The sequence below is a fragment of the Humulus lupulus genome, chromosome 7 (genome assembly GCF_963169125.1).
Source record: "Humulus lupulus chromosome 7, drHumLupu1.1, whole genome shotgun sequence".
In the NCBI taxonomy this organism is placed as follows: Eukaryota; Viridiplantae; Streptophyta; class Magnoliopsida; order Rosales; family Cannabaceae; genus Humulus; species Humulus lupulus.
In genome coordinates, this window is record NC_084799.1 from 14,126,266 (window position 1) to 14,153,768 (window position 27,503).

The following is a 27,503-nucleotide window of genomic DNA, read 5'->3' on the forward strand; positions in this document are numbered from 1 at the left end:
TGCTTATTTGAACAAAGCAAATGACTTATTGGCACAATTTTTTTGCCTCCATAAGTTATTTAAATGTTTTTGTCCTAATTTCTTACTTTTTTTACTTTGAAAAAAGTAAGTAAAAATTAACAAATTTTAGTTATTTTTTGTATGTATAGGTTCAGAATAGTGTGGGCAATCTTCACACAATACTAAAGGAGTTTGGAAAATTTCTTTGGAGATTTATTTTGGTAAGAATTTTAATTTATTGTTTTTTTTTTGGCTAAAATATATAGATTATGTTTTTTTTATTCTTGAGTTATAAATATATTGGGTAATGTTATATAGTGAACAATAATTAAAACTATTTAGATTAATGTATAATTTTTTTTGGTCGAAAATTAAAAATAATACATGTAATTTTCTTAAATACTAAGATGTATATATTTTATTTGATGTAAATTGTTTGGATTTGTTTTAAATAGTCGATATAATCAATGAAATATAGCATGAAGAATAAAAAATACAAAATTATTATTGTTTTCCCTGCTTTACTTTTCTCGGCAGACTAGAACCACTGAGACAAACCTCTATTTTCTATATATTGGCACTCAAATTCTCAACCGGCCTGACTGACCCGTTCAGAAATGGAATTTATTTAGTATTTATATATATATATATAGCAGAAGAGTATAGAAAGACATCTCCTCAAAACATACATGCAGTGAATTAAGATTGCTTGTTTCGGAATTTAGTTTGTTTCAGTTGGCTTTATTGAAAAAATGAAAAGATGACTTCGTAGCTTCTTGCTTTTTGTGTGTATATTTCACAGAAAGTTCAAGAGAACTTAATGAAAACGATTTCATCATTATTCTAATATTTGCTTTTATTTGAATTTTAACAGTAAATCACAATGATATACTTTATTCGATCGATATTATAGAACAGTTTACTTTGATTCTACTGCCAAAGTTTTCTAAGCAACATTAATTTCCCTAATATTGAAGGAAGAATATTTGATCTTTTAGGTATATATATATATGTATATATCTATATATTCCCACGTTATTCCCGAGCTATACTAATCCTATGAAAGAACGAATATAAGTAAAAGTAGATGCATGGTCCATGATCATCTTATCCTCAAGAAAGGTATCAGAAGACTACAGAAACTTATAAAAAAAAGGTCAAATTAAAATATACAGGAACTAATTATTCAGAGAATATTTTACTGACCTAATTTTACTTGGCATATAATTAACATAACTGATGCAAGAATTTCTTGTGTTTTGCTCATTCATTATAGTCGTTTGTTTATAATATTAATTAATTCTCATTCTCCATTGCTTCGTCATGAAACGTAAAACGGCCATGACCGTAATTTAATTTTTTTTTTTAACGTAAACTTGCAGTAAACTCAATAATTATTATATTTACAGATGTGAAAACGGACAAGTAAGAGGAAAAGAAATGATAAGGTTTCTCCCTATTGGAGAGACAAGTATAATTATATTGAGATTCACGATATTCTTGATCTTCAGACCAGTACTCATATATAATTGATTTCGAAAACTTTCCTTTCTTGATAAGTTTTTCTATTTGCATTTTTTTTTTAAATCATGCATTAACCTCACATACTTACGATAAAGAAACTGCGCTCTTTCTCGCCACCTTCCCCAGAGACCGCGTAAATGAAAAAAAAAAAGAGCCAAAAACTATGTATATATAACAGACCTAGTTTCTTCCGACATACCATCCTCACCTAATACTTGAGCTTCTTAAAGATCGACACACAGATAAGCTAGCACCTCTATTTTTCATCGTTATTACTTTCTCTCAATATTAATCAGATCAGTCCATATGTCTCTACGACCTAGAAAACCATTGCAAACAGAAGAAACAGCCATGCATGATCAATACCCAGTAATTAGCTCACCCTCGAAATCCCACAAACGCAGATGGAGGTTGGTTTACACCGCCATATCATTCACTAGGGTTCTTCGTTCTCTGGCCAAGAACGTGCTTCAAAACAATGCAAACCTTTTGCGCTCCGTCTCCTACGTCGCCATCGATGTCCCTGCCGGTAATGAAAAACTTTCTTTTCCTAATAATGTTGATCCAAAAGCTCTTGCTGATATTGTTAGGGATAAGAAAATTGAAAGTCTTGTGAGTCAGTATGGAGGGGTCAAAGAATTAGCTAATACGCTTGAAACTGATGTTAGGAGTGGTATTAGTAGCAATGATGTTGATTTGGCTCGAAGAAAGAATGTTTTTGGTGCCAATGACTACAAAAAGCCGCCCGCCAAAGGGTTTCTAACTTTTGTTTTTGATGCATTTAAAGACACTGTAATTATCATATTGTTGGTTTGTGCCCTACTCTCTCTGGGGTTTGGTATCAAGCAACATGGCTGGAAAGACGGATGGTTTGACGGCGGGAGTATTATTTTTGCTGTCTTTCTTGTTGTTGTTGTCTCTGCTGTGTCAAACTACAATCAATCTATACAATTTCAGAAGCTCTCCAAAAAGAGTAGTGACATAAGCGTGGAAGTTGTTAGAGGTGGACGACGTCATCCCATATCAATCTTCGACATTGTTGTAGGTGATGTTGTTTTCTTAAAGATTGGTGATCAAATTCCAGCTGATGGGTTATTCTTGGAAGGCCATTCCTTGAGGGTGGATGAGTCGAGTATGACTGGAGAAAGTGACCATGTTGATATCAATGCCACTGGAAATCCTTTTCTGTTATCAGGCACAAAGGTGGTGGACGGGTTTGGAACCATGTTAGTGACTTCTGTGGGCATGAATACGGCTTGGGGAGAGATGATGAGCTCAGTAAGTCGAGACATGAAGGAAGAGACGCCTTTGCAAGCGCGGCTCGAGAAGCTAACATCTTTGATCGGAAAGGTTGGTTTGTCTGTGGCTGCACTTGTTCTTGTTGTTTTGATGATCCGCTACTTCACAGGGCACACAAAAGATGAGATGGGACAAAGGGAATTTAATGGAAGCAAGACAAAATTTGATGATATCATGAATGCTGTTATAGGCATTATTGCTGCAGCAGTGACAATCGTTGTCGTGGCTATTCCTGAAGGTCTACCACTCGCTGTTACTCTTACTCTTGCTTACTCTATGAAGAGAATGATGAAAGACAATGCTATGGTCAGGAAGCTCGCTGCTTGCGAGACAATGGGGTCGGCCACAATAATATGTACTGACAAAACGGGAACTCTTACTCTGAATGAGATGACGGTTACAGAGGTGTGGCTTGGCAAAGAACATTTAAGTGAGGATGGTGTATCACATATGTCTCCAAGTACTGTCAGCTTACTGCGAGAGTCCATTGGTTTAAACACCGCCGGTGGAGTTTATAAACCAACTCCTGACGCTACTCCTGAGATTTCTGGAAGCCCAACAGAGAAAGCAATACTTTCATGGGCTGTTTTCAGCTTGGGATTGGATATTGATGAACTGAAGACGCAATACGAAATAATCCACGTCGAGGCTTTCAACTCAGAGAAAAAAAGGAGTGGAGTTTTGATCAGGAAAAACAACGAGAAGACTCTTCAAATCCACTGGAAAGGTGCTGCTGAAATGGTTCTCGCCATGTGCTCAAATTATTATGACAGAGATGGAATCATTAGAGTCATGAATGAAGAAGAAAGAAGAGAGATTGAAACACACGTTCAAAGTATGGCAGCCAAAAGCTTGAGATGTATTGCCTTTGCCCATAAAAATATTGAAGGAGAATATGGACAGGTTAATAGTGAGAAACTGGAGGAAAGTGGCCTTGCTTTACTTGGTGTTGTAGGAATAAAGGATCCATGTAGGCCAGGAGTTAAGGTAGCCGTAGACACTTGCATTGCTGCCGGTGTGAGCATCAAAATGATAACAGGTGACAATGTGCACACAGCAAGAGCTATAGCGATTGATTGTGGGATTTTAAAACCTAGGGTGGATGTGGAAAGTGAAGCTATAATTGAAGGGGTACAGTTCAGAAACTATTCACCGGAAGAGAGAATGAGAAAAGTTGAAAAAATTCGTGTTATGGCTAGATCATCCCCGTTTGACAAGCTTCTAATGGTTGAATGCCTGAAGCAAAAAGGCCACGTGGTAGCAGTCACTGGAGATGGAACCAACGACGCTCCAGCTCTCAAGGAAGCAGATATTGGACTTTCAATGGGGATCCAAGGCACAGAAGTGGCAAAAGAGAGCTCAGACATTGTTATCTTAGATGATAACTTTAGTTCAGTGGTCACCGTTTTGAGATGGGGCAGGTGTGTATACAACAACATTCAGAAATTCATTCAGTTTCAACTTACTGTGAACGTTGCCGCTTTGGTCATCAACTTTGTTGCCTCAGTGTCTTCTGGTAAAGTCCCATTGACTGCTGTCCAGCTTTTGTGGGTGAACCTTATTATGGATACATTGGCAGCTTTAGCATTAGCCACCGAGCAACCAACTAATGAACTCATGAAGAAGCCGCCGGTGGGTCGAAAGGAGCCTCTCATAACCAGAATCATGTGGAGGAACCTCATTGCGCATGCCTTGTTTCAGGTTACTGTTTTGTTGACTCTACAATTCAAGGGAAGATCCATCTTTGGTGTGAACGAAAAGGTCAAGAACACACTCATATTCAACACTTTTGTTCTATGCCAAGTCTTCAACGAATTCAACGCAAGGAAACTGGAAAAGAAGAATATATTTGAAGGGATACATAAGAGCAAACTATTTTTGGGTATAATTGGAGTTACCGTACTGCTTCAAGTGTTGATGGTGGAGTTTCTGAAGAAGTTTGCCAGTACTGAGAGGCTGAACTGGAGTCAATGGGGTGCTAGCATTGGCATTGCAGCTTTATCTTGGCCAATCGGTTGGCTTGTCAAGTGCATTCCAGCATATGGGAACAAGGTCTGACTCAACGAGATTCTACAAGTTATTCTTGAGTACGTTATCCGATATGTAAATATATATATATATATGTGTATATATATGTATATATATATTTATATTAATTTTCCATTGTGAAAGATTACTTAAGTTTGGGGTTGGAATTTAAGCAATTATGTAACGTCATTTTGTTTGCGATAACGTACGAATCTTTAAATGTAATACTGATCTGAAAATTACTAATAAAGGAGAGCATTACACTTTCAAAGTCTGTGCGCGTGCTTTTAATTTATTTGAACCTGGAAAAGAGAGAAGAAAAACGTAGTCATGAGTTATTATACCAAAAAGAAATGAAAATCTATTTATATCTGTTTGAAAATAAAAAGTGACTCCATCAACCAACTGTGCAGTAGTAAGTAATTTGACTTGAGGAGTTTTAAGCTTTACGAAGTCGTGACTGATCTTGAGAGAACGATAACACCTAAAACTTCTAATTTTTTCTAAATTATATAATTTGATTGAGTAATGATTGTAATACTACTATCCTATATATTTTGATAATTGCCAACATCAAGCGGATGACATATTGTTATTGGTGCAATCCAATATTGAATTTCACATATTTAAATTTAATAAATATTATAGAATATGACTAACCAACCATAAGGTGTTAGTTTATATGACGTTGGACACTTAAAAAGCTGAATAACAACACTCATATATTTTACCAACAAAATATGCACACATATTATGATTTATTAATACTTGAGATAATACTGTTTTAGATACTTTGTTTTATACTAAATAATTGTTTGGACCTATTGTTTTGAAAATTATTCCTGTCTTATAAATCAATTCAAAATAGTTTGTTTATCCTGATTTTAATCAAAATATTATTTTTTCCTTTAGAATTTATTTACAATATCATTAACCTAGAAAACACGCAGATCTCTAACTAATACTAATCTTAACTAGTGATGCACACGAGACAGGAAATTGGTGGGGAGTCCCGTCCATGTCCCCGTTCTCATTTACAATTTTAATCATTGTCCCTGCTTATTCCTTGTCAGAGGAGAGCAGAGAATCCTCACGGGTAACCATTTATTGAAAAAATAAATTTTAAATTAAAATTTTAAAATAAAAGTGATGAATTATATATAAATTAAAATATTATCCAATACTTATGATTTAAAATACTAAATATTATTCCAAATAAAATTCAAAATATTTAAAAAGTTACTAATATACTACAATATATAACATATAAAGAAATATATAAAATACATGAAAAATATTACAAAAATAAATAAAAATTTAAGTAGGCCCTGTCAAGGCAAGGAGTGTCATCCTTGCCCCTGTCGTACTTAACATTCGAGTAGAAATTATGCTAGTATCCACCCCGTTCCCCACTTAAACTGGGATTTTCTGCCCCATTAGGAGTGAGGGCCATCTCCATGAAAAAAATTTGGCATTCCTAATCTTAACCGAGTTATATTCAAAAATATTTTAACCAAAATCAATTTCATGGAACTATTTTCAACCAATTTACAAAACATGAAATCTGAACAAAAATATATATATATATATATTTCTTTTAAAACATATTATCCAAACGGGTATTAATTTTGTAAAAACAAATAGTATTATCCTCATATTATAAAATATGTGAGCATTAATAATAACATATTATAATGTGCATGAATGAAATTGTTGTCCCTAGTATTACTCAGTTTAATTATACTTAATTTCATTATGTGACCTTTTAGAGTGAAATATAAAAATGTCACATGAATACTATTTGTATATATATATATATAAATATACCTCAATAAATGCTCATATATACTATTAATTTCAATAATTAAAAAAATATCTAAAAAGAAAAAAAAATTATAAAGTCTTGAGAAAGCAGTTATTTTACGCGTGTGTCACGCAACTAATGTGTTGATAACACAAAGCTCACCATTCTAACTTTTTTAAAAGTTAAAATATTTGAGATTGGAGACTTAAATACAAAATAATAATAATAATTATTATTATTATGCAAATAAGTTTTAAAAGGATTACTTTGTTCCATATTACTGTAAAATAAAATTGGAACTTTGTTTAAAGGAATCACTTTTTAAACTTTTTAGGCATAATATATAGCAACGAATTCGCATCATCGGCAACAATCCAACTAGATATCATAGCTTTACACATGCACACACAAAAGTATGGTACAAATTCTTCAACAAAAAGCAAGGTATCAGATGCTATATATCTTCTTTTTCTGGTAGACATTGCACTCTCGGAAAGTAAAAGAAGAACAAAAAAAAATTCACGAATAATGAGGTTGAAGTATTTAGTCATTGAATTTTTTAATAAAAAATTGGTATTTACATAATAAAAAAAATATAAGAAACAAATGTATCATATCTTTAAAATGCTAAATTTTATATTTTATTAAATTAGTACACAAATATAACTAAAATAAAATTACATAGCAACGTTGCCAATAATACGTAACGTGCTAAGGCACCCACCTAAACAATAACAACTCTGTTGGCAGCTATGCTGCCGATGCTCTAAGTAGCTAGCTAGATTACTACGGGTTACATTAAATTGAACTTTTTAAGTTTTAAGATGAAGCTCTCCTTTTATTTTCTAAAGTTTTTAACAGAAGAGTAGTTCAACTTCAACTAGACTTTTGATTAATAAAGAAAAAGTTAAGGACACTACATTAGTTTTCTCCCCCCTAATAAAATAAAATTCAAGATTCGTGACTGGCTAGCTATATAGTAGTAAAAAAAAATACTAGAGAAATCATCAGCATATTAATAAATCACTAATCTAACATTTATGAATAAAATTAACAACGCATAATCCTGCATAGACGTAATAAAATAATGATCAACATGGCATATTAAGTTATAGAACCATCAGAGAAGAAAGACAAACAACAATAAGAACAGCACAAAAGTTGCAAAAGCAATAGAAAGAAGCCTCTTATGCAAAACACAGAGAATGAACCTTCACCAAAAAAGGCTGGCCACATCAAGAAAACCATAGTAAACTAGTGAGAGAGAGAGAGAGAGAAAGAAGAATGAATAGTAAATGTAACCGACCTTAATATTATATATTCATGTTATCAATGGCATCAGATCATGTTATCAATGGCATCAGATAGAGGAAGCCATTCCATAGAGCATAACCCCTTTGACATAGCTTTGGAATAATATATGCACTTCAGTGTATCCAATTCTATGTTTCTCTACTTGTTTATGAGAATTTCACAGAGTTGTACTGTCTTATATCCTGAATAAAAAAAGAACAGGTGAGGAGTACTGTTGAAATGAAATATTGAAATTTACGTTTCTGTAGTATCAGGAGAAAAGGTGATAACATTGAAATATGTGAATTATGGAATTGGAATAATCAACAAAAATATAGTACATACTGCTATCCTTCATCTCAAAAAAGAGGGAAATTTAAAATAAAAAAAACAGAAAAACAAAAAAAGTGTACCAGTTTCAGGTGGATTGGCCCCATGAACATGCCTGGGCATGGCACTTCCTGAAATGAAGGACCCAAATTAAGCACATCATCATTGTCTACTTTGCCTGTGGAGAGGAGTGTTATGCAATACTCTTTTGGGCCCTCTCTAAAGTAATAATTTTGTTCTATAAATCTTCATTGACACGGTAAAAGAATAATATATGTTATAATTATTATTTACCATTAGTGTTTGCTTTATTTTTATTTTTTAAATTTTGCAAACATATTTAACTCCCGATCTATTAGGAGAAGATAATAATAGTACTGTTTTTCTTAGTTTTATGTTTGGTTGTTGGTAATAGAGTGGAATGAAAAGAAATTCATTTTTATTCTATTTTTTGTTAAGTTTTAATTTAAAACATTCGAATGACTATTCCAGAAAAAGTTATTCTAATGTATAATAAAAATATATGTTATTTTTATACTTATATTAAATTTGTTTTATTCTATTTCATTATTATTTCTATTCCAATTCTCAAATTCTTATTTCCTAACAAAAAAAAATTATCATTCTTATTATTATTTTCTTTTTCATTATTCCCAATTAAACCAAACAAGTTACTTGTATAGTCAAACTACTTTGTAACGTCTCAAATTACCTAATAAGGCTTAGGACCTTGATTTGGGGGTCAGGATGACAAATGTGATATATATATATATGTGTGTATCATTATATGATTATGTGAGTTATATTATGATATAACTTGATATGCATGTTTAGGTGTATTAAATATGCATAAGGGCCTGTTTCTGATTAAAATGGCAATTTTTGTAATTTAGCCCGTTTTGGGTATATTTGGCATATATGTGATATATGTGTGATACCACATTATTATGTAAATATATTTAGGTTACTTGGCACGGGGCGTTCCTAGAGAGCAAGTGTGACGCCACACGTCACTATGGCTGCTTTCTAGAATGACGACTGGCCCTACAAACCAACACGAGTCTTTTCAGCGTGCTTTGTCCTCACTCACATGCTTCCTAAGAAAACTTCCCAAGAGATCACCCATCCCTAGATTACCCCATGTCAAGCGCGCTTAACTTTGGAGTTCTTAAGTGATGGGCTACCAAAAAGAAGATGCATCTTATTGATATAGGTAGTACCCATCAATCCATTTAAGCTCTCTTCAACTGTGCAGTCTCATACCTACACAGTCTTAGAATCATCACACTTGACCTTCCCCGGGCGGTGTGGGATTGCACAGCTTACCCGTACCACTCTGTAACGACATCCTTTCTTAACATACATATATATTGAAAAAAACAATTTTAACCTGAATACGACAATACTGAAATTCAGAATTTACAAAAACTTTATTAAACAATGCATAAACTAATGTTCATAACTTCAAACCATACAATACCCACAAACTAAATAAAAACTTTATCTTGCATACAAATCTTAATACTTTTATAAATATTTTTGTTTCGTGACGTTATTACACCTTAACGTAGAATTAGAGATGTATCCAACGGATAAATTTAAAAACTTTATGTAAATTACAACGTTTATGAAATACTTTTAAAGCTTTATGTAAATTATAAAGTTCACAAAGTACTTTTTATGAAATATAAATATAAAATCAAGTTTCTTGTTTATTTATAAAATAGCATAGCAGAACTCCACTCCCTTCAGGTCAGCCCCATATGTACAGTCATGTTGGCTCCACGTATACTCATCAACAATTTATATTTGGGGCCTCTTACCTACAATACAAAACATTATCTGATGAGCTAAGGCTCAGTAAGCAGAATAACTACCTCATATGCATTAAAATAAACGTGCAACATGTTATGTATTTTCTTTCTTTCTTTCACTTTCCTTTCTTTTGGGCCCTAGAGGATGCTGCTGCCGGCATTACATAGGGAATCATATTCCCACCTGTACATAAACATGATAATAGGGAATTTCTCCCTCATAAACATTCATTATATAGGGAAGTACATCTCCCTCCTTACATTTTTGGGACGTAGGTCTCCCAAGCAGCACCTCTACTTTAACGCTTTCAATAACTTGTTTGTGAATATTAAGCGTGCTTATGCATAAGAAATATAACATTCTTATAAAAATAACTTATGCATAACAACATGGCAGGATAACATATAAAGCATATAAATGCACATAAGACACATAAAAGACTTGTATTGTAGATGAGGATTTTACTTACCTTGCGTCTTGATAAAACAACCGAAATTGTTAGCTTCCTGATAAAAACACAAACTATTAACTTACATAAAATCTACATGATGTAATTTTAGTTTATAGTTGTTGTTATTCTGTTTTTTTTTTTCTTATTTTATTGTTTATTTTATGTCCAGGCATATGGTCATACTATAATTGTCCATGGCAAGATCCCGGTCTAAAAGTCGTGGTCATGGTCATAGTCATACGGAAATATCCAGGTCATAGTATCAGTCCATAATAATAGGGAATAAGGTCATATAATAAAAGTCCAAATAATCCAAAGTGTGACCATAGCCTATATAAGTTTAGTATTATAACGATACATAACAAAATAGTTTATATTTCAATTTTTGGCATTGTAAATTACGACGACATGGTAAAATAATCTATATATAAATTTTATCATTTTAATGGCATAGTAAAGTAATCTATATAACTTTTGGCATTATAATGGCATGGTAACATAATCCATATATAAATTTTGGCATTATAGTAAAATAATCTATATATAAATTTTGGCATTATAACGGCATAGTAAAATAATCTATATATAACTTTTGGCATTGTAACGGCATAGTAAAATAATCTATATATAACTTTTGGCATTGTAACGGCATAGTAAAATAATCTATATATAACTTTTTGAATTATAACGACATAGTAAATTAATTTATATATAAATTTTGGCATTATAATGGCATAGTAAATTAATCTATATATAAATGTTGGCATTATAACAGCATAGTAAAATAATATATATATAAATTTTGGCATTATAACGGCATAGTAAATTAATCTATATATAAATTTTGGCATTATAACGACATAGTAAAATAATCTGTGTATATATAATAACTAAATAACTGAAATGAAAGGCTCGGGAAAGAGCTTACCTAAAAGGTTTTCGTAGGCTAGCGTTACGGACAGAACTTCGCCTAGATCTTCAAGGTTTAGAACTTTAGAAGGGTGGTAAGAAGATTTTTGGGTAGAGTAAGAGAAAGAAAATGAGATTTTGTGATTCAAGATGAGTTTTGGAAGGGCTATTTATAGGAAAATTTTGGGTTACTATGCTAATAAAATATTTAAAATATCAAGCAGAGTGGAATAATAAAATATTCAAAATATAAACATGGTGGTTTGCTAAAGTCATCATTGTATCACTACTGCATCATCATGTGGGAACCATGGGGGTGGACCCCGCTGTGGGACCCATGCGGACCCCATTGTGGGACCTACTATGAATAGTACCCGGTGAATAGTAAAAAAAATGAAAATTTCTCAATCTTCTTATATTCCTAGTCCAACATTTTTTACTCACAAACTTTTCTGAAAAAAGTTTCTCTAACATCTATAAATTAATTATTCTCATGTGTTAGTTACTTCAACAACTTAGAATTGTTAAAATCCCACAATAGAATATACCTATATCCCCAACGGTCAAGTCACTATTCACCAACGGTCATAACGGCTAGTTTTTTTTTTTTTTTTGTCCTATAAATACTTGTTCCTTCAACCATTTACTTGCACAACTTCTTCATCTCTTAACCTTCTATATAGAATTCATCATCAAAACATGAATTTCTCTTTATTGTTCATAACTTTAGTGATTGTTTGCTTGTATTTAACATCATTCTATGGGTATTATACTAATGAAATGCCCATGAATATTATAGTTGCGTATTCATTAGTTATTCTTCCACTTTACTTAATAGCTCTAGCATTCGATTAACATTGTAATGCACTCAAAAGTATGAATAAAATATATTCTCTTATTTTTCATAATTGTTATAATGCATTTGTAGAAAGAAGTGGGAGTTACAATCTACCCTTCTTACAAATTTTCGTCCACGAAAATCTAGAGTAAATCTGGATATTTAGCTTTCATCTCATCTTCACGCTCCCACGTAGCCTCTTCTATTGCCTGGCTTCTCCACAATCCCTTGACCAAAGGTATTTCTTTATTTCTTAAGACCTTATTCTTTCGATCCAAGATTTGGACAGGTTTTTCCTCATAGGTAAGGTCTTTGTCCACCTGGATAACTTCATGTTTCAACACGTGACTGGAATCAGGAATATATTTCTTCAACATAGACAGATGGAAGACATCATGCACATCCGACAACTCTGGCGGTAGTGCTAATTTATAGGCAACTTTTCCAATTCGGTCTAATATTTCGAAAGGTCCAATGAACCTTGGATTCAACTTTCCTTTTTGTCCAAATCTCATAACACCTTTCATTGGTGTTATCCGTAGAAATACTTTTTCTCCGACTTGGAACTCTAATGGTCTTCTTCGTTTGTCAGCATAGCATTTTTGTCGACTTTGGGCTGTTGCTATCCTCTGTTGAATTTTTCGAACAACTTCCGTTGTTGACGTCACAATATCTGGTCCAGTTTGTTGCTCTATGTACTTTCTTTCACCCACCTCGTATCAATGGATAGGAGATCGACATTTCCGCCCATATAACGCTTCACAGGGTGCCATCCCTATGGTTTCCTGATAACTGTTGTTAAAGGCAAATTCAATCAGCGATAAATATTTACTCCACGATCCTTCAAAGTCCAGGACACACGCTCTTAGCATATCTTCAAGAGTCTGTATAGTCCTTTCTGTTTGACCATCTGTTTGTGGGTGGAAAGCTGTACTAAATTTCAATCTTGTCCCCATAGCCTTGTGCAAGCTTTGCCAGAACTTTGAAGTAAATTTTGAGTCTCTATCTGACACTATGGAAATTGGAATTCCATGCAATCGTACTATCTCTTGCACATAAGCTTCTGCTAACTGGTCCCCTGTGTACGTCACCTTTACCGGAAGGAAATGAACAGACTTTGTTCATCGGTCGATGATGACCCATATTGAATCATATCCTTTGCTTGTTCGTTGAAGTCCAATAACGAAGTCCATTGCAATCTGCTCCCATTTCCATTCTGGTATTTCCAAGGGCTGTAGTTCTCCTCCAGGTCGTTGATGTTCTGCCTTAATCCTTTGGCAAGTAAGACATCGAGCTACATATTGGGCTACATCTTTCTTCATGCCAGGCCACCAAAAGTGTTCCTTCAAACTTCTGTACATCTTTGTTGAGCTTGGATGTACCGTGTATGGAGTGTTATGAGCTTCATTCATAATCTTATTCTTAATGTCCTCTCTTGCAGGTACGCAAATTCTTCCTTTAAATTTTAATATTCCTGAGTCAGAAATATTAAAATTCTTCACTTTTTCTTCTTTGACTTCTGCTTTGACCTCGGTTAGGTGAGGATCTGATTCTTGACCTTCTTTTATTTCCTCCAGCAGATTCGACTCCAACGTCAGATTGGACCATCCTCCGATTACTACTTCTATGCCCGATCTTACTACTTCCTCTTGTAGCGGTTTGGGCAAGGCTTGAAGGAACATCAAGCTTGTTGACGTCTTTCTACTTAATGCATCCGCTACTTTGTTAGCTTTACCAGGGTGGTATAAAATTTCACAGTCGTAGTCTTTGACTAATTCCAACCACCTTCTTTGTCTCATATTAAGTTCCTTCTGGGTAAAGAAGTACTTCAAACTCTTGTGATCAGTAAAAATTTTACATCTTACTCCGTAGAGATAATGTCTCCAAATTTTCAAGGCAAAAACTACTGCAGCTAACTCTAGATCATGTGTGGGGTAGTTTTTCTCGTAATCCTTTAATTGTCTGGAGGCGTAAGCTACTACTCTCCCTTCTTGCATCAACACCGCTCCTAATCCTATCTTCGAAGCGTCACAGAAAATTTCAAACTCGTCTGTACTATTCGGGATGGTGAGGATTGGAGCATTAGTTAGTCAATTCTTAAATTCCCTAAAGCTCTCCTCACAAGCTTCCGTCCATATGAATTGACTATTCATTCTAGTGAGCGCCGTAAGTGGGGTTGCAATTTTGGAAAACCCTTCTATGAATCATCGATAATATCCAGCTAAGCCCAGAAAACTTCTTACTTCAGTTGCATTCCTTGGCTAGGACCATCATTTTACTGCTTCTACCTTAGCTGGATCCACCAAAATCCCACTTTTTGACACAACATGTCCCAAAAAGTTAATTTTATCGAGCCAAAATTCACACTTCTTGAATTTGGCATAAGTTGTTCCTTTTTGAGAGTTTGCAGCATACATCTTAGATGTTACTCATGTTCTTTTTCTGACTTTGAGTATATAAGGATATCATCGATAAAAACAACGACAAATTTATCCAAGAAATCCTTAAATACTCTATTCATGAGGTCCATGAAAGCTGCAGGAGCATTAGTTAGTCCAAATGGCATCACCAAGAATTCTTAATGTCCATAACGAGTTCGAAACGCCATTTTAGGAATATCTTGTTCCTTCACCTTGAGCTGGTGGTATCCCGAACGAAGGTCTATCTTTGAAAATACTGCCGCTCCTTGTAGTTGGTTGAATAAATCATCAATCCTGGGTAGCGGGTACTTATTTTTAATTGTCACTTTGTTGAGCTACATGTAATCAATGCACATTCTCATTGTCCCATCCTTCTTCTTCACGAATAGTACTAGGGCTCCCCACGGTGAATGACTGGGTCTTATAAACTTCTTTTCCAAAAGTTCCTCCAGTTGAGTCTTTAGTTCCTTCAGTTCGGCAGGTGTCATGCGGTAAGGGGCCTTTGAAATTGGAGTTGTACCAGGTAACAACTCGATCTCAAACTCAATTTCACGATCGGGAGGAATTCCAGGAAGATCTTCTGGAAATACTTCCATGAATTCGCGTACAATATGAATGTCTTCAGGTCGCGCAAGCGTCTCTTTCGAGACGTCACAAATCGTTGCTAGATATCTGGTGCATCCGTTTGCTAATAATTTCCTTGCCTTTGCTGCAGAAATCATTGGTGAAGGGGTTCGTTTCTCTTTCCCTTGAAAATGAACTTCGTCTTCTCCTACCGGTGCAAAAATGACTTCTTTCTTACTACAGTCGATTCTAGCATTATACGTTGTTAGGAAATCCATTCCTAAAATGACGTCATAGTCCTTCATGTCAATAATGATCAGGTTAATATATAGTAACGACCTCCTTTCTTAACATACATATATATTGAAAAAAAACAATTTTAACATGAATACGACAATACTGAAATTGAGAATTTACAAAAACTTTATTAAATAATACATAAACTAATGTTCATAACTTCAAACCATACAATACCCACAAACTAAATAAAAACTTTATCTTGCATACAAATCTTAATACTTTTATAAATAATTTTTTTTTTCGTGGCGTTACTACACCTTAACGTAGAATTAGAGATGTATCCAACTGATAAATTTAAAAGTTTTATGTAAATTACAACGTTTATGAAATACTTTTAAAGCTTTATGTAAATTATAAAGTTCACAAAGTACTTTTTATGAAATATAAATATAAAATCAAGTTTCTTGTTTATTTATAAAATAGCATAGCAGAACTCCACTCCCTTCAGGTCAGCCCCATATGTATAGTCATGTTGGCTCCACGTATACTCATCAACAATTTATATTTGGGGCCTCTTACCTACAATACAAAACATTATCTGATGAGCTAAGGCTCAATAAGCAGAATAACTACCTCATATGCATTAAAATCAACGTGCAACATGCTATGCATATGAGGTAGCTAAGGCTCCACGTATACTCATCAACAATTTATATTTATGTTGCATGTTGCACGTTTATTTTAATGCATATGAGGTAGTTATTCTGCTTACTGAGCCTTAGCTCATCAGATAATGTTTTGTATTGTAGGTAAGAGGCCCCAAATATAAATTGTTGATGAGTATACGTGGAGTCAGCATGACTGTACATATGGGGCTGACCTGAAGGGAGTGAAGTTCTGCTATGCTATTTTATAAATAAACAAGAAACTTGAATTTATATTTATATTTCATAAAAAGTACTTTGTGAACTTTATAATTTACATAAAGCTTTAAAAGTGTTTCATAAACGTTGTAATTTACATAAAACTTTTAAATTTATCGGTTGGATACATCTCTAATTCTACGTTAAGGTGTAGTAACGCCACGAAAAAAAATTATTTATAAAAGTATTAAGATTTGTATGCAAGATAAAGTTTTTATTTAGTTTGTGGGTATTGTATGATTTGAAGTTATGAACATTAGTTTATGTATTGTTTAATAAAGTTTTTGTAAATTCTGAATTTCAATATTGTCGTATTCAGGTTAAAATTGTTTTTTTTCAATATATATGTATGTTAAGAAAGGAGGTCGTTACAGAGTGGTATCAGAGCTTTGAGTTTGTAGATGTCGTATACTCATTATGTTATTAAATTTTGGGATCCGAAATGCTACTGAGTTCTGCCACAAGGCAAGCCACACATTAATGGTTAGTATAATCTATCCATATTTTTGTTAATGTATGTTAATGATGTTGTATGATTGTATTAGAAACTCATTGTGTGTTTGAGTTTCCATATGATATAAGTATGAGTTTGGATTAAACGATTATTCCCATACTTGATAGAGAAACTTAAATTTGTTATTTATCTGAATGCATGTCTTTATTATTAATGTGATAAATAATTGATGGCTTATCGATGTCGATGTTGGGTTGTTATTTGATATTCTCAAGCTTTGAAAGTGACATATCCGTTCAGTTAGTATGTTAAAGGGTTAATATGTCAGGTTAGTGTTTTGGAGAGCAGAGTTTTAAGTTGTCGCTGAGAGCACACAATAAGAAACTTTAGTGAAACAGTAGTAAATATATAGATATAAAAACAAAAAAAGTACATAATACATTAAGGATTGGGGTTTTGGACACGTTCTACCTCATTGATCAACTTTTGTTGTTCAACTATAAGGGTCTCCCCAGTAGTTTGCAGTGTTTGAAATTTTTCCTTCATATCGACTGAGTAGTTAGCAAGAAGTTTAGTTAAAGTCCCACTCTCCTTAACCAACTTCTCCTTCTCTCGAGTCAATCCCTTGTTAGCATTTCTAATGGTTAGCATCTCTTGTTTTTGTGTTTCTATATACCTTTTCAAGTGGTCAACCTCTTGTTCTCTTGCAAGAACCCGTTGGCCTAGGTTTGAGACCGTTGCTGCCGCCTGAATGGTAAGAACTAAGGAATCTTTTACAGCTTGTAGGTCTGACCTATGGGATAAAATTGTTTGGTCTTTAGGGGTGAGTATGCTTTGACCTATACTAATTGCCACCTTTTTATCGAGCATAGCTGAATCCTCCACCATGACAAGGCCAGTATCAGAGTAAAATTTGGGAAGCCAAACTCTGGGAAATTGAGTATTTCGTTATGGGATGTGTACCGTAGGATACACCATTAGCTGTGGTAGAGGTGCAGAAATTTTTGGTGAAGGTTCGATAGTGGGTAGATTTGGCTCAAGTAAAGCTAAAGTTAGGTCTAAGTTCATCTGAGATGATGAGGATGCCATGTGTTTCTTAGCTTGAGTAATGGACGGAAGTAATAATGATTTGGTTTTCAAAAGCTTGAGATTGATTGTCTTTTAGTGTGTATGTGATGAATTTTATTTATAGAAAAATGCGTTGAACTGTTGGGTCATTGGATCCTTGAATTTGGTTGTTTTCAAGATAGATATCACAGATTTTAACTTGTTTAATATGTATTACACTATCCTATCTGATGATGAAAGTCAAACTTATTAAATGTTGTCGACAAAGAAATCACTTCTATTGATTTTGCGATTCTGATTTGAACATGGAAACAATTTGTAAATTGTTGAATGAATTGAGGTGATAAATGTTATTTACTGAATTACTCTGTAGTGTGAATTACTTTTGGTGGTTAAATTATAGTATATCAGCTGCTTTATCCCGAAAGTAAGTTAATGTATTACTTGTGTGAAGTGATGGCTGAGTATTATTGGTATAGGTGTTGAAATGAGACATGTCTATCTTATTAGGCATGTGGGAATTATTTGTTCTAGTAGATGAAGTGGTGGATTGGTCAGTCAAGACTTATCCCATGTTTTATTCAATGAGGGGATACTAAGCTAAGTGTGTGAATTTCCTAGTGGCCACGGTTATTTGCACTCTAGCATAGTATCAATACGCCCTTTATTATTTTTATACATTTGGAAACAATTTTGATTTTTAAATGTTTTCATAGAGAAAGAATGAGAGTCAGGCTTTTCTGAACTGGTACCTAATGAATGGCCTATCTCACTATTTCTCATTCAGGGCAAGAAGTTGGTTTTGACAACGAAAGGGTTTCACAGAGACTTGGTTTTAAAGAATAATCTCCATCGGCTATATAATTGTTTTCTAGTTATCCAATTTTTTTTTTGCCGATAAACTTTTTATTGAACAAACTTATTGCTCAATTTAGCATCTATCATCAAGGTATAACCAGTCAATTGCATCTGCTTAAAAAAAAATTTGACTGTAAAAGATGAATATCAAGGATGTTTTCCTGATGATGGTTGTTTTCTTTTCTTACGTTATGTGGTTTGTGTTCAGAAGTATAGATGATGAGGATTCGTTTGTATTTTCATATACATTCATTGTAATTTATACTCTTGTTATAGCTCATTTCCTTTCTTTCCATATTGTATTCCTCATGTGAGGTGTTTACACATCCTCGTCTTTTTATATATGATAAGGATTACAAGTCAAGAATAAGTTTTATTTTTCGGGGTGAAAGTAAGTGTTGTGTATAAAATCTTATGCTGTGTAATGTTGTTCTGTTTATTTGTAATGGTAGTTCTTGTCTCCGATTATCTAATTTATTTTGAAATTTCGAGGATGAAATTTTTTTTACGGGGGAAGGATTGTAATATCCAACATTTTCATAATACAAATTTTTATTATAAATCAGAGTTTTAATACGTAAAATGTACAAAGTTTACAAATTTAAGAAATACTAATGGAAAAACAGTATTTAAAATATGATTTTATATTGTTAATGAGATTAAAGAGAGAGAAACTTGAGTAGTCAAGTATTGGACCCAAATGTCATATAATTTTAATTGGGGATTTTTATAAAATTAAGAAAGTTTTGCTAAAGGGCTTATTTGAAAAGAATTTTAGTATTTTGGGTCCAAGTGTAATTTAAAAAAAAGAAAAAAAAAAGAGAGCCTCTCTCTCTCTCCTCATAAATTTTTCCTTCTCTCTCTCTCTCTCTCTCTCTCTCTCTCTCTCTCTCTCTCTCTCGTGCGTGCGTCTGCCCGACCACCGAACATCCACCGGCGACACCACTTATAGCCACGCGCCGGACCGTTGGATTCAGAGGCCTCCGAACTATCGACCACGCGAGAATCTAGAGCTCACTCGCCGATTAAACACCTCAACTGGTTGATTTAAGTTCGACCACCCCGCGACTTCAAAGTTGCGATTCGGCCACCTCAGGCATCCGTTTGCCGATCTGTCACCACCATCGTGTTCCTCGTGTTGTGGGCTTCAAAACCCAATAACTTGTTCCTACATCTACCATAGTTGGGTGGTGGGCCCACCACGAGCCACCACAATCCACTGTAGACCAACGGTCGAAACTTAGTGTTCGAGGTTTCGAAGTACGTCTTGAGTCTCAGAAAATCATCGTTTGACTTGTTGTGGAACCTGATCATTGTGGTATAAATTCTTTGACCTATATTGTTATTGATTAGAGTAATTGTTATTATGTGTATTTATAGTATATAATTATATATTCTTGATATATTGAATATTTTTCTGTGATTATACTGGCTGTCTGAGATTATATGTATTTCTGATACAGGTTTTGATTTTGGGTTTGTCCATTTTATAGCCGTTGTGCTGTCCAATTTTCTAGAAAATATTAGATATTAAATAAATTATAAAAAAAAATACATATTTAATTGATTTTCTATTAATATGGAAATTATTATGATTAAGTAATTTTAATTATTATTGTTATTGTTATTATTTTGTTAAGTAAATCAAGAGTATAGTTTCATATATATATATATATGAAAAATGTGATTTATAGTAAACTTATTATTTAACAATTATTATTATATATTAATATTTTTGTTAATATTTGAATATTAAAATAATATCAAATATTAGTTTCTTACATTTATTGATATTTGTAAGACCAGTGAATTTTGGAGAAAGTATATTTATTATATCACTGGAATTGATATTATGAATAATTAATAATAATATAAATATTTATATTTATATTATTATCATTATATTGATTATTACAATTTTATGTTAAAAATATGATTTCTTTTATAAAATGACTATTTGAATATATACATTCATATACAAATTGTTATTGAAGTATTTTGTTATTAATATTGAAATAAGTTTATTTATAGACGATAATTATTATTGTTGTTGGGATTATTATTATTATTATCATAAGAGTACATTATCTTATGAGCAAGGTTTAAAGCATGGTTTTATATGAAGAGTTATTTGCATTACGTTGATAATAATTATTATTATCATTTATATAGTTTCTGGTATTGTTAATATACACTATCAATAGTGTATATTTACGATTTTGATAGAATTTAATATATGATGTGCCTTGAATAGGATTTGTATGGATTTTATTGATTGACTCTTGGTGAGCAGTTTTAAAATAAGCTAAGGACCTAAGGTAAGTAAATCTCACCTTTTGTGCTTAAGTGTAAGATGTATGACTATATTGATTGTGTACATCTGATGAGTTAAGTATGGTATGATGATGATGCATATGATAAGTATGTGAAGAATGGTTATATGAATATCATAAGGGTGTTGTGTGATATGTAATTGATGAATTTCGTGATATGTGAAATATGTCTTACTTGGTTAAGATTGATATGAATTATGTGCAAGTATGTGTTCTTATGTTGATGAATATGTGGATTACTTTTATGTTCATGATTTTTGTTATGTGTTATGATATATGAAGCATTTAAGTTTTTAGGCTGGAAACCTTAGACCTGAGTCATAACTCTACGTTAAGGTATAACAACACCACCAACCCAAAGCTTCATGTATTATGACTAAAGATGTTTTGAGTTATATGAGATGTGATACAGTGCCTTGATTGAATACCATTAAACATGAATTATGAACATGAACATTGGCATGTCAGCACCTACATATATGCATGGCATGTATAGTTATGTGATACATTATTATGTGATATAAGACCATGCATATGAATATGAAAAAAGTTATGAAATGCCTTGAAAAGTCTTATGTAAAGTTAAACGTTTTAATGACACAAGGCCTAAGCAAAGTGATAATAAGATGTTAAAAAAGGTGCCACTATTTCGATGAAGCAATTAACTAAGTTCAGTAAAGAAGACGGAGGTCTATAAGGCTTATAGTGGCTGCCCACTAGTGTGGGCTAGGTCAGAGTTGACCATTCATATATGTTTGCCATGTTCCCGTCTTTCTCCTCCATATGTGTAATAAGTATGGCAGCTATGGCAACGATGAAATGAGTGTTATGATGAGCCTAGCTGCAATGATGGCAAGCCGGAGGAGAACCCATGGGATTCTATATGATATGTGTAACAAGCCCTGCAAGCATTGGCTGAATCAAATAGTGTGCACAAGTGATATTGGGCCCATAAAAAAATGTGAAAGTAAAAGAAAGAGCATAAAAGTAAAGTTTGAAACTGTATGAGCAATAAATGAAATGCATAGGTATATAAATCAGCATATTAGTATACATGCACTTCAAACTCACGACATTCATGTGTATGGGTATGCATGAGATTTACTTACTGAGCGTTAGCTCATTATGTTATATTCCAACATTTTTCCAAGTGTGGCTTTAGATGTTGAGCAACTTGTGGAGCACGGACTCAGTAGCAATGCAATAGTGGTTTAGAGTTTTCATATGGCTACATTAAATTTAAAGTATTCATACGTGTAATAATTTTTATTAATAAGTTTATATAAAAGTTTTGAATTTTTCTGTATTTCTTCGTGTTATTTTATTTAATTATTTTGGTCAAGTGCCTAACATACTCGTAAACCCTAGAATTATGAGTATGTGGCGGACGTACCCTACCTTAGGGTCGTCACAAATGGTATCAGAGCCTTGACCCAGCCGGAAATGTGGCCGATGGGGACATCGGGCCCGTAAGAGGGGGGGGGGGGTGATTGTGACAGTCATAATCCCGTGATCCGTAAGGGGAAAGACCGGGTAAGCTGTGCAATCCCACACCGCCTGGGGAAGGTCAAGTGTGATGATTCTAAGACTGTGTCGTATGGGACTACACAGTTGAAGAGGGCTTAAATGGATTGATGGGTACTACCTATATCAACAAGATGCATCTTCTTTTCGGTAGCCCATCACTTGAGAACTCCAAAGTTAAGCGTGCTTGACCTGAGGTAATCTAGGGATGGGTGACCTCCTGGGAAGTTTTCCTAGGAAGCATGTGAGTGAGGACAAAGCACACTGAAAAGACTCGTGTTGGTTTGTAGGGCCAGTCGTCATTCCAGAAAGCAGCCATAGTGACGTGGGGCGTCACAGCAAGTAGGTGGGAAAGTTACAATGGGACCAATATTTGACTCGAGGTGAGTTGTATTTTGGGAATTTAGTATTGTTGACCACGATTTAGGCCAACTGTGAGTAGATGCAAAAACGTCAATAAACCTTGAATAGAAAATAAATAACACAAGTAATTTTATAGTGGTTCAGTCCCAATATGTTGGCAATAGCCTAATCCACTTAAAGTTGTGATATATGTAGCCTACACTTAAGATCAGATGAACCTTAGTCAACTGAGTTTCTCAAGTATAAGCATAAAATTACAGTGTTTCTCTCTCTAAACTCTCAGAAAAAGCTCCCAGAATGCCCCAAGTAATAGTCCCAAAGTCTCTAAACTAGAGAGTTTTTTCCAGTCTCTCAGAAAGATCAACTCCCTCAAAATGGTGTCATGAGCCCTTTATTTATAGGCTCATGATCATACATGAGAAATATCCTGTTTTGATGGGGCCTTTGGTTGTTTAAACCAACTTTAATTAATAAAATAATAAACAAATTCAACTTACAACAATATAGCTATTACTTCGGGATATCTGAGAGATTCGTGCGGTAGTTACCAGCGATTCGGGTTGAAGTTGTTACTGAGGCTTTATTGAAGAGTCACTGGACCGTTAACTCCTGAGATTTTGATCCGTCCGGTCAACCAAATTCATTCCCCAATGTAACTGGTCGGCTATATCACAGTATTGAAGTGACTGGTCAGCCAAAACACATTACTGGTTGACCAAAACCCATTACTGGTCGGCCAAGACACATTACTAGTTGGCCAAGACACATTACTGGTTGGCCAAGAGACAATACTAGTCGGGCAAGACACATTACTGGTCGACCAAGAAACGTCAATGGTCGGCCAAGACACATTACCGGTCGGCCAAGACACATTACTAGTCGGCCAAGACACATTACTGGTCGGTCAAAAACCTTACCTGGTTGGGCAAATCACTTCCTGACCAGGTAAATCTATTTCCTGACCAGTAATATCACAACTCTGCAGGTCAACTTCCAACCTTTGCACTTCTTTAGTCAACACATTTATTGACTATTAATGTGTCATTTACAAACCATGCATTGTCACTTGTCCCATCCGATTGCCACGTCATCGAAAAAAAATTTGGAGATAACATTTACCCTTAAGTTTATTATATGATTTTCTCATATGATAAACTTTTCTTCTAAAATCTTGCAAAGATCCGCAGTGAATTTAATAATTATTGTGTCTTAAAATTCCAAAAATGACCTTTGGCACTCTCCCGCCTTTTCCAAATAAAGGTACAATTAAATTTTTTAGTCCACTAAAAGGCAGTTACTAATTTCCCAGAAAGTAGGATAACGAGATAATGGGATACACAAAAATGAGGAGTTGAAGACTCCCTCCTTTCCTATAAATAACCTCATTCTTGCCCCACTCTCTTATAGCAAAACAAGCACCATAAAAAAAAATTAAAAAAAAAAAACTCCTCCTTGCTGTGGCCAACTTCTTCATTAAGGCTTCGTGTCTCTCCAAGCAATTTCAAAGGAAACTCTCAAGAAACCCAAATCTCTTCCACCCATTTGAGTATGTTTCTCTTCTTGATCTTTACTTTCAATCATTTTAAGTTTTAAAATTCTGCACAAAATCTTGTTAGAACATACACATGCCGAAACCCCCTTTTGTTAGAACAATTTTAACTTTTCAAATTGATTATATAAGCTTTACTTTTATTTGTGATTTTCTTTGAACTATTTTCATTATGTAATTTTTGAATTAAACATTTGACATCACCAATTAAAAAAAAATGTGTGCGTTTTTAATTTTCCTTTTGCTTGAGGACTAGCAAAATATTAAGTTTGGTTATGTGATAACTCTACAAAATAGAGTTATTTTACCACTTTTCATGTGCTAATTGTTGCTTAATTCTTGAGTTTTTAATTGATTTATTAAGTTTTTAAGTAATTGAACAAATTTGTATATTCGAGGTTCATGAGGAAAATGAAAAAGATATAATTATATTTCAAGAGCCCATAATTGAACAAATTTGTATATTTACTCAAAATGAAAAGGAGCCTAATATAGATATGCAATTTTCTTATTTTATTGATATTCCATCAAAATTGCATATTTCTAACTTTTCTGTAGGTGTGATGTTATCAATTCTTATTTATGGCATTTGCATCAAAGTCATAACTCACCCTACTAATGAAATTCTACACCATAGATTGGGTGTAGGTTAAAAGAAAAACAAAATTTATAGTCGAGCTAAAGACTATAAACTAAATCGCTTTGTGGGAGGCAACCCATACTTTAATGTTTCATTTTATATTTCACTTTTGTTGTGTGTTTTTGTTTTTCAAAAAGCTTGAAGGAAACTTCTTGCCCAAAAAGAAAAGAAGAGAAGAAACCAAATGAGTCAAATCAAGGAAGCATACCTCAAAGGGAGTAGTTCTTAATCTTTTCTATTTTATTAAACATTGAGGACAATGTTTCATTTAAGTCTGGGGGTAGTGTGTATGTATTTTTCTTTGTGTTTATGTGTTTTTCTTTGTGTTTATGCATGTTTTTCATTTGTTGTAAAATTAAAAATAAAGTATTAGTGTTTTCTTTTTGTTTTTATGTGATTTTCATTTGTTATATAATGTTAAAAAAAAAAATCTTTGTTTTGTTTGAAAAAAAATATATTGGTGATTTTCATTTTCTAATTATAAATTGAAATTGTTCTTAGTTCTTAGAAAAATATAAATAATTATTAAGCTTTACTTTTAATTTCTAAGTTAGTTTTGTTTAAATATATATTTTTCATAATATGTCACTTTTTTAGTCATTTCGAATTTGTGATATTTGGATATAGTTTATTTAAACATTAAATTCTTTAAATCTCTAAAAAAAAAAATTTGAAAAAATTCTAGAATTCGCTTGATTATCTCTTGAGAATAATTTATTTTTGTTTGCATAAGTTTGTCTAATTGTTCACATGATGATTTGATGTTTTTATGTTAAATATCTATTTTGAAAACAATTTTAACTTTTCAAATTAATTACATAAGCTTTACTTTTATTTGTGATTTTCTTTGAACTATTTCCATTATGTAATTTTTGAGTTAAACATTTGACATCACCAATTAAAAAAAAAAAAAAGTGTGTTTTTAATTTTTCTTTTGCTTGAGAACTAGCAAAATATTAAATTTGGGGGTGTGATAACTCTACAAAATAGAGTTATTTTACCACTTTTTATGTGCTAACTGTTGCTTAATTCTTGAGTTTTTAAGTAATTTATTAAGTTTTTAAGTAATTTTGAATTTATTAGTCTTATTTTGATTTTTATATATTTTGATGTATTTTTATAGTTATTTTGTTGTAAAATGTTGTAATTAATTAATTGAATTATTGTTGTTTAATTTGAGGTAAAAAAATGTTGTATTATTGAAATTAAATGTTAAATATAAATTAAGTTATAATTAATATTTTCAAAGAATTAAATTGATTTATTTTATAGTGGAAAATATTCTATTATGATTTATTTTATGTTCATTTTGTAGGGAATTTATTGTATTTTTGGGCTTTGAAAAGAAAAGACAAGAAAATATTTAAAGCTGAAAGAAAAAATGGCATTTTCAAAAATGCCATACCAAGGCCCAGCTGCTAGCCATGGGCCCAAGCCCAATTTTTCCTTCCCAGCCGAAGCTCCACCAATTTCATCCACGCTTGGCAGCAGCTTCTCCAAGGCTCCCAACGTGACCTAGTAGCATCACTCCTCAAGCCAAGTGCTTCCACTCCGCCAGCACACGCCCACCACACTGCCTTCAGCTCCCTCAAGTCTTCCAAATCAGCCAAGCCACTTTGCCATGCATGCCATTTTTTTCTTGAGCCCATAATTTGTACTCTTGTCCCTTATATTCAAAAATACCACTTTTTACCCCACTTTCTACACATTTTACCCCAAAACATAATTATTATACCCTATAATTTACTCCTATTTGCCATATTATAATTAATTAAATTAATTTAATCAATTTAATTAATTTAAATTTATTATTTTAATACCTCATTTTTTGGCTATAAATAAGGGATTTGGGGTGTCATATTTTGGGAGAGAGAGGTTACCATACCAAAAACTCTACACATTTCAAAACCTCTCTATTCTCTTCATCTTCTTCTTCTTTTTATTTTTTTTTCTATGTATTTTTAGAGGAAAAATCTGGGGGTTTCTCCTCCAAATTTTCCTATTTATGTTTGTAATTTTTAGTGTGTATTTGCTATTCTAGTTATGTGTTTCTAATCTTTTTAAGATTATTAAGGTGATGATGAAACATTTTGTAACTAGATAGTATTTATTTTGTATGTTGATTTCCCATTTTGTGCAACAAAGTTTATGGAATTTTCTTCTTCAAATATCTTCTTTCATTTTAAATATCATGGATTTTGGATTGTTAGCACATATTTAAACTTTGTTCTTCATTAGTGCAAATACATAATATTCTTTGTGTAAGATGTGCCATT

At 33.0% G+C, this 27,503-nt stretch overlaps 1 protein-coding gene and 1 long non-coding RNA gene across 2 annotated transcripts; one reads left to right on the forward strand and one right to left on the reverse strand.

Moving 5' to 3' along the window:
- Nucleotides 1–1,654: 1,654 nt before the first annotated feature.
- Nucleotides 1,655–5,122, forward strand: LOC133790746 (putative calcium-transporting ATPase 13, plasma membrane-type). Its single transcript, XM_062228506.1, has one exon. The coding sequence runs from the start codon at nt 1,831–1,833 to the stop codon at nt 4,879–4,881; it is 3,051 nt and encodes a 1,016-aa protein (XP_062084490.1). The 5' UTR covers nt 1,655–1,830; the 3' UTR covers nt 4,882–5,122.
- A 2,147-nt stretch (nt 5,123–7,269) lies between these two features.
- LOC133790748 (uncharacterized) lies at nt 7,270–8,497 on the reverse strand. The gene is made up of 2 exons (XR_009874064.1): nt 8,362–8,497; nt 7,270–8,151 (listed from the first exon to the last, which is right to left on the reverse strand). It is a non-coding gene; the product is annotated as an uncharacterized LOC133790748 (long non-coding RNA).
- Nucleotides 8,498–27,503: the final 19,006 nt, after the last annotated feature.